Raw genomic sequence first — 8,410 nt, 5'->3', positions numbered from 1 at the left:
GGGGGGTGGGGGGCTGAGGCTGGGCTGTGCCATGGGGCAGGGAGCAGGGACACCCCAAAGCTTGCAGCTGGCTGGGACCTGTGCCAGTGGACGGTTCAGAGGGCAGAGGTGGGCTGTGGCTCTGTCTGGGTGCAGGGGAGCTTCCAGGAGCTGGTGAAGAGGCAGGGGTAGGAGGTGGCTCTGTTGGGGGCAGAGGAGCTGTCTTGCAGGGGATGGCACAATGGCAGGTGCTGGCTCTGTGGGTGCAGGGTGCCTGGCTTGCAGAGGCTGGGGTGAGTGGGGCTCTGCTGGGGGTGGGAATCTGGCTGGCAGGGGCAGGGGCAGGGGCAGGGGCAGGGGGAGCAGGGGCAGGGGCAGGGGCAGAGGTAGTGGCATGCAGGGGCATGCAGGGCCTGAACTTACATAGTTGGTCGCCCACCAGGACTTGAGCACTAGGTACTTCTGAAGCCGGGGCGCTGTGTAGTTCTGGAAGTCCTGGGCCAGCACCTCCATCTTGCTAAATTGGGCATCGTCCAACAAGGGCCGCACAGACTCCAGGTACTGCTGGCACAGGTGTCCTCACGGGTTAGAGGCCTGACTCTCTGCAAGGCCTCGCCCTGGGAACACCGCTCTGCAGGGTGGCGGGAGGGCAACGCTAGCACCCGTGTGGGGCCTCCCCTCCCCTCCCTGCCCTGGGGGCCCCTGGCCAGACATTTACCCAAACCAGGACTCCCTCCTCTGCCCAGGCACACCCCTGGCTCCCTGACCCCAGGGTCTCTGCACACCCAGCACTGATGCCTGTGGCTCACTGGGGTGGGTACCATTCAGCCTGCCCCTCCCCCATTTCCTGTGCCCTTGGGACTTCTGAGGTCCAGCTAGGACCAGCGACCTGGCCCATGTGCTCATGGCCCATGGCTTGAGGCCTGCTGGCTCCTGCCCTGCAGCTGGGCCCAGATGCACCCCTACCACCTCACTGGGGGCATCCCCCTCTGCAGCTGGTGTCCGTAGGTAGGAAATGCCCATCCATTCCCAGGCTGTTCTGCCCCTGGGGCCCCTAGCATGGGCCTTTCTGACAAGCCCCATGGGAGCTGGGCCTGGTGCCAAGCATCCCATTGCAGGCCATGTGGTGGGAGAGACACATGTTCTGTCCTGGAATAAGGGCCAGGGAGGGAATGGAGGGGGATGTGGGACCAAGGCATGAGCTAAGGGGGGCAGGGGCAAAGGGAAGAAGTAGTTTCAAATCCATTAAGCCACCAGGCTCCATAGCTCCCCTAGTGGGAGCAGAGGCCTGAGCTGCTCTTAACCCTTGGTGCTCTACCTCCCACAGGGACTACTGGACTCGGCTCCTCCCCCTTACCCTGTGAATGGTGGCCTGCACGCTGGGAACAGGCAGCTTGGGTAGTGCACTCTGGAAGCTGTACAGCATGGGTTTGTGGCCAGTCATGACCTTCATTACGGCCTGGAAAGCAACAGAGAGAGCTGTACTGGGAGGTAGGAGGGGGCAGAAATCGGGCCCCAGGAAGATGCTAGGGAGCCTGTCATCAGCCCCATCTCAGCTTCCTCTGCCCCTTGCCATGGGGCAACCCCTTCCACATGAACCCCTCTCTGTGCTGCTGTCACAGATTCAACCACCCAGCCCTGTCTGCCCCGTGCGGGCTCTGTGGGAGACTCATCATTGCCATGACGGAAACAGACCCCTGCCTCTTCCCTTCATCACCTCAGCCCCCATCCCACCCCATGTATGTACACATGCCTGCACATGCACACAGCTCTTCCTCAGCCCTCTGTGCAGTGCATAGCACTGCTGTTCTGCCTGTCACACACGACAGGTAAACCTCCAGCTCAGAGACCTCTGCAGCCCCCACAGCTACACCCAGACCCTCCCACATGGTGTGTCCAAGACAGGCTGTTTCTCCCCACCCCATCTCTTGCTAAGGCCCTGCATCTAAGCTGCTGCCATGTCCTGCCCTTCACTCCACTTGGTCTGTCTTGGAAGCAGCTTCATGGCTCCTTCCATGGCAGGTCCCTCTGACCCCATCACCCCTTTCAGTGCTTCCTGCATGGGGTGGGGGATGTGCTGTCATGACCCTGCACAGCTTGTCCCCCCTTCCTGTTCCATGCTGGGCCAACCCCTGCCTGGGGTCACCCAAGGCACCAGCTCCATCTGTTGAATTTCTGCCCCCTGCCATCTCTATTGTGCCTCCGACCATGGGGGAGTGCCAGCACGCACCTGGAGAGTCATGATCCCCTCTGCTCCCCCTCCCCTTGCCCTGGGGCCTGCAAAAGCCTCCACAGCAGCTGAGCTGCCACTGCTCACAGCCTGCCTGGGGCAGCCCCTCTGCTCCCTGGTGCATCTCAGTTTGTGACCACCTTGTCTAGCCCTCTGATCAGGATCTGCATGGGATGCCAATCACACATGTCCATGTCTGCAGCAGGAGGGCAGCCACATGGGGCACACTCACCGCCCAGACCTTGGTGCCACGGCTCATCTTGCCATGGGGCTCAAACATCCAGCCCTGGTAAGACAGCAGCAGCTTGAGTGTCTGCCGGAAGATCAGGATCCCCGAGATCCAGACGCCAGTGGAGAAGAGTGTGGCACTTAGCAGGGTCCTGTTCTGGAAGCTCAGGTACCGGCTGGAGAGGAGAGGAGACAAGAGGAGAGGGGGCTGTGCAGGGGTATCTTCAGGAGTTGGGGGACCTCCTGGGGGAGCAGAGTGGGGACTGCAGTGAACTGTGAGGACCTGACCTGGCACCAGGGAGATCTGAGCCCCCGCCACAGGATCTATATGCCCCGGCCTGTCATTGAGCTGAATGAAAGGGACCTGGGGGTAATAACAGACCACAGTATGAATATGAGCCAGTAGTGTGATGCTGGAGCCAGTAGGCAAAATAATACTCTGGCATGCATCAATCGATGCATCTCCAGCAAAACCAAGGAGGTGATTCTTCCACTCTATGTTGAGGGTCCAGGATGGGTGGACATTCCTCAGGGAAACCATTCTTTGGGCTCAGAGTGAGTCAATCCCATGGCAGAGGAAAGGGAGAAAGGGGGCCAGGAAGCCCCTTTGGCTAACCAGGGGCATCCAAGATACCTTAAGGGCAAAAAAAGAGGCATACAGGAAATGGAAGCAGGGGGTAGCTAGCAAAGAGGAGTATACTTCTTTGGCCTGCACCTGCAGGGAGTCAGTCAGGAAGGCCAGGTTAGTGTCAAGGATTAAGGACAATAAAAAGTCCTTCTTTAGGTATGTTGGGAGCAAAAAGAGGGTGCGGGGTAGCATAGGACCCATACAGGATGGGCAGGGGGGCTTAGTGACAGATAGCAGGCATAAGGCAGAGCTCTTCAATGAGTTTTTTGCCTCTGTCTTCTTAAATGGGAATCTAGACGAATCCTCAACATACGTCACAGACACCAACAAAGGGAACATCAATCGACCAATGGTCTGTGCCGACACGGTAAAAAGACACTTGGAGGGACTGCACGTATTCAAATCACCAGGACCAGAGGGACTGCACCCATGGATAATGAAGGAATTAGTGGGGGTCATAGCTGATCCACTGGCAAGGATATATGAGCACTCATGGTGCTCGGGTCAGGTTCTGGAGGATTGGAAGAGGGCTAAGGTTGTCCCAATCTTTAAGAAGGGGAGGAAGGAAGACCCGGGGAACTACAGACTGGTCAGCCTTACCTCTATCCCTGGGAAAATCCTAGACAAAATTATTAAGGAGCACATCTGTGGGAGCCTGCAGACTAATGTGCAGAGGGGTAACCAACATGGGTTTTTAGCAGGCAGGTCCTGCCTGACTTACCTAGTTTCCTTTTATGCCAAGGCCACCAATTGTTTAGATGCAGGAGTTGAGGTGGATGTTATCTATCTGGACTTCAAGAAGGCCTTTGAAAAGGTATCCCATACCATCCTTATAAATAAACTGAGGGGATTTGCCTTTGATAATTACACAGTAGAATGGGTAGCAAATTGACTCAAGGGTCGCACTCAGAGGGTGGTAGTGGATGGGTCAGTGTCAACCTGGAAAGATGTGGGCAGTGGAGTCCCTCAGGGCTCAGTTCTGGGACTGGTGCTGTTCAACATCTTCATCAGTGATCTAGATGAGGGGGTGGGAAGCACCCTGTCCAAATTCGCAGACAACACAAAATTATGGGGGTGCAGCTAACACCCTGGAGAGGAGGAACCAGATCCAGGCCAACCTAGACAGGTTGAGGGAGTGAGCAGAAACAACAGGATGCAATTCAATAAGGACCAGTGCAAGGTGCTGCATCTAGGGAGGAAGAACTGCCATCATACCTACAGGCTGGGGGGCAACCTTCTCAGCTCCACTGAAGCTGAAAAAGATCTTGGAGTCACTGTTGACTCCAGGATGAACATGAGTTGCTGATGTGATGAAGCAGTTGGCAGAGCCAATCGCACCTTGTCATGCATCCGTAGGTGCGTCACAAACAAGTCCAGGGAGGTGATCCTCCCTCTCTACGCAGCACTGGCCAGACCACAGCTCGAGTACTGCATTCTGGATGCCACAGTTCAAGTGGGATGCGGACAACCTGGAGAGGCTCCAAAGAAGAGTCACTCACCTGATTAGAGGCCTGCAGGGAAGGCCCTATGAGGAAAGGCTAAGGGACCTTAACCTCTTCAGCCTCTCCAAGAGAAGGTGAGAGGGGACCTTGTGGTGGCGTACAAATTCGTAAGGGGGGGAGCAACATGAAGTAGGTGAAGATCTGTTCACCAGGGCACCCCCTGGAATGACAAGGAACAATGGCCATAAGCTACTAGAGAGAAGGTTTAGGCTGGACCTTAGAAACAAGTTCTTCATGGTCAAGGTTGCCAGAATCTGGAATGGGCTCCCAAGGGAGGTGGTGCTTGCCCTATCCTTGGGGGTGTTCAAGAAGAGACTGGACAGGCACCTGGCTGGGATCACATGACCCCAGGGTTGGTGACTCTTTTCTTGCCTGTCAGGGGCAGGGGGTCAGACTAGATGGCCCACTGAGGTCCCTTCTGACTCGATGAATCTATGAATCTGTGAATCTACTCAGCACTGGTGAGTCCACAGCTGGAGTCCTGCATCCAGGTCTGGGCACCACACTTTAACAAGGATGTGGACAAGCTTGAGAGAGTCCAAAGAAGAACCACCTGTATGATCAGAGTCTTAAAAGGCAAGCCATATGAGGAAAGGCTGAGGGATCTGGGACTCTTCGGTCTGAGGAAAACAAGGCTGAGAGGGGACCTGATAGCAGCTTACCACTGCGCTAGGGGAGTACATCAAGGTCTTGGCAAGCAACTCTTCACCAGGGCACCCGAGGGGAAAACCAGGAGTAATGGCCACAAACTCCTGGAAGATCAATTCAGGCTCAACATTAGGAAAAACTTCTTCACAGTCAGGGTGTCCAGAATGTGGAATAAGCTCCCTTCAGAGGTGGTGCAATCACCTACCCTGAAAATCTTCAACAGGAGACTAGACAGTCACCTTGCTGGGGTCACCTGGCCCCCCCAGTTATCTTTCCTGCTTGGCGCAGGTGGCTGGACCCAATGATCTTCCAAGGTCCCTTCCGGCCTTACAATCTATGAATCTATGAGCTGCTTGGCTTGGCTTCCTCCTGCATAATGGGACAGTGCCTGGCCTCGCCCGGCCCAGCCCCCAGGGGTGAGCGTGGCTCCTGCCTGCTCCAGCCAGGAGAACCCCACCAGGTGCATCTGTTTCTCTGTGTGTGTGTGCACGCGTGTGTGTGTGTGTGTATGGTGGTGTGGGGGTACTCACCTGCTGGGCAGGCATTGCCGTATGTGGCTGATGAGCCCCATAGACAGGTCAACCTGGCAGTATAGAGAGCCCACCGTCGTCATGACGACCACCAGCCAGCTGGAGGGGGTGGCAGGGTACACACCAGTCAAGAAGGTGTTCTGTGTGAAGAGCATGAGGTCAGGGTTGGGTTAGGGTTAGGGGTCACAGAGGCACTCCTGCACTGGGACTCCCTGGGCTCTACCTCTACCCCAGGCTTTGCAGGGCAGCCCCTCCCCTCTTCTCCCCCTAGCACCCAGACCCCACAGGACAGCCCCACGTCCTGTGCCTCTGAAGCCCCACCACCCCGTGCCCTGCAGTGCATCCCACCCCCACTCCCAGCCTCACCTTGAGGCGAGTGAGGCGCTTCTTCCAGGCGGCGATACCTGACAGGTATATGTGCTTGAGGGCCTCCCGGCTCAGGCGCAGGTCAAAGCCCTCAGGGGTGACCGTGAACTGGAAGGCCACAGCCTGGTGTGCTTCCGCCATGGTGGGGGCTGATCAGTGCCTGCAAGACACTGGTGATGCAGCATGGGGGGTGATGGTGGGCACAAAGACAGGGGATCCCAGTGGGACCCTCAGTCCTGTGCCCTGCTCCCTGCCTACAGTGCATCGCATGCTTGCCCCCAGCCACGGCACCATGGATGCCCTGCCCCTCATCCCGATATCAGTCCTGGGACGGGGACAGACAGGCAGGCATGGCCTTCTGGTCCAGAAGCACTGTGGGTGGTGGTGGGAAGCCACAGCTCTGTGCCTCAGGAAGGATCCTAAGGCATTCTCCATCTTTTGGATCCCATGGCTCAGTTCCAGCCTGTGCCCAGCCTGGGGGCCAAGTCCCTACCACGCCCATGACCCCCTGCCCCCCAGCTGCCCTCTCCATGCCTGCTGCTGCAGAGACACCAGCACCAATGCCGCAGTCCTCACTCTGGCAGGGAGGCTCCAGTGGCACAGGAGGGCAGGGTCAAGCTAAGTGATTGCCATCATCCCCCCCCCACACACCATGGTGGCTTCGCTGGTCACTGCTTGGGTGTCACCATATAGAGCAACAGAGCGACTCTGTGTTCACGGGAAGCACAAGAGGCCATTCAGGATGCCCCTCTCCTCTCCTTGCAGTCTCCCCAGCTCTATTAGTCTACCTTTGGAGTCTTGGGCCTAGCCCACCACGTTATGTGCTAGCCTTCCTTAGGTGGGGAGGCTACTGAAAAAGGGGGCAACTAAGTGCTTGGGACAATGGATGCAAAAAACATGGACGAGAGTGTGGGCCAAAGGTTCAGAATAAGAACACCAATGGGGGATACCGAGCAGAGAGCCCACTGGCCCTCAAATGTGTCCAAGATGCTGAAGCCCCTCAGCACCTCCACAGCCAGTGGTGCAGGGTAAGACCGGGCCCTGAGCAGCAGCTTGAGGAGGCTGCAGCCCCCAGCTCCCTAGGACAGGCACAGATCAGTGCCCATGAGCTGCCACACCCCAGGGCCTGCAGCTGAGGGCAGGGGTCTCTCTCTCTCTCTCTTTTTCTCTCTTCAGCTCTGCTGCCCACTCCTTCCCAGGCAGCTGGTTGCTTTGGCAGACTGACAGCCCTACCTTTGCCCTAAGACTGGCAGGAGCATACCAAGCGGTGCCCAGTCCTGCTGCAAGACCACCTCAGGACACAGATGCGCAGCACCTGGCAGGAAGGCCCTGGCCCTGAGGTTCCTGGATGGCCCAGCGTAGGTGGTGCCCCAGAGTCCCAACTGCAGCAGAGCCCCGAGTCTTGGTAAAGGGGCAGGGCCAGAGTAGCCTGATGGAGAGGCTGCTACCCACTGACTGCCTATAGCTGTACTCCAGGCCCTGCAGGCCATGCCCCCCTTGCAGTCTGGAGCAGCAAGCATCACTCCCATGTGGAGTGAGCCACCCAGGTGAGCCATGCTCCAAGGTGGAAGCCACCAATTATAACCTGCTCAGTGGGGAAAGGGTGGGAGGCCAGATATGCCTGGTCAGAGCTGCCCACGAGCAGTGGCTGCAGCTGCCAGGGCTGGATGCAGTGGAGCAGGAACCCCAGCAGAAATGCGGCATTGCTGCTTGGAGCAGCAGGCAGATGGGTTGCCCAGGTCTCTCTGGGGCAGTGGCTGCCACGGAATGAGCTGTCAACTGGAAGGATCTTGGGATCACACCTAGTCCAGACCCGGCCCAGGGCAGGGTCTGCCCCAGGGTACACGGATGGCGTGGGCTCTGTCTGCCCTAGGGCCACTGCTGCTGTGGAGGTGCCACCTGTGGCAGCACTGGGAAGGGCCCGGGTGGCGTGCTCCTCCTCGGAGACAAGGCCCGGGACGGCCTGGGAAGGGTGCATAGCAGCGGCCCGGGACGGAGCAGCTCAGCACAGCCCCCGCAGGGTGAGGGTGCCCGGCTCCTGCCTGCCCTGGTCCCCGGGCACGAGGGGAAGCGTCCGCGCGGCACGTATTTACCTCGCCGCAGGGAGGCCGGGACGCGGCCAGTCACGTGAGGCTGGAAAGGGGCCCAGCGGGGGAAGGGTCAGGCTCGGCTCCCTGGGCGCCGCGGGGAGGCGAGCGGACCTGCGGACAAGCCTGACGAACCCGCGAGCAGCCCTGGGCGCTCGCGGTGGGTGCCCCCGGGGCCAGGCGCCGACGGACACACAGCACGGACGCGGCGC

At 58.5% G+C, this 8,410-nt stretch overlaps 1 protein-coding gene across 8 annotated transcripts in view; it reads right to left on the bottom strand.

Annotated features, from left to right (window-relative positions):
• Positions 1 to 8,410, bottom strand: part of CPT1B (carnitine palmitoyltransferase 1B) — a 16,257-nt gene that overhangs the window by 6,547 nt on the left and 1,300 nt on the right. For 2 of the 8 annotated variants that reach the window (XM_025216395.1, XM_025216399.1), the window contains exons 1-5: positions 6,112 to 8,183; positions 5,746 to 5,885; positions 2,442 to 2,613; positions 1,337 to 1,438; positions 403 to 543 (exon numbers count right to left, since the gene is read on the bottom strand). In XM_025216395.1, the coding sequence (XP_025072180.1) occupies positions 403 to 543; positions 1,337 to 1,438; positions 2,442 to 2,613; positions 5,746 to 5,885; positions 6,112 to 6,252 (696 nt within the window). In that variant the 5' untranslated portion in view covers positions 6,253 to 8,183. Of the gene's footprint in view, positions 1 to 402; positions 544 to 1,336; positions 1,439 to 2,441; positions 2,614 to 5,745; positions 5,886 to 6,111; positions 8,184 to 8,204; positions 8,405 to 8,410 lie in introns of those variants that run through there. The other 6 variants (XM_025216397.1, XM_025216398.1, XM_025216396.1 and 3 more) reach the window with 6 other exon arrangements.

This window comes from Alligator sinensis, unplaced genomic scaffold, assembly GCF_000455745.1.
Source record: "Alligator sinensis unplaced genomic scaffold, ASM45574v1 scaffold961_1, whole genome shotgun sequence".
Taxonomy (NCBI): domain Eukaryota; kingdom Metazoa; phylum Chordata; order Crocodylia; family Alligatoridae; genus Alligator; species Alligator sinensis.
Note: the sequence above shows the minus strand (reverse complement) of the source record. Positions and strands in the feature narration are given on the sequence as shown.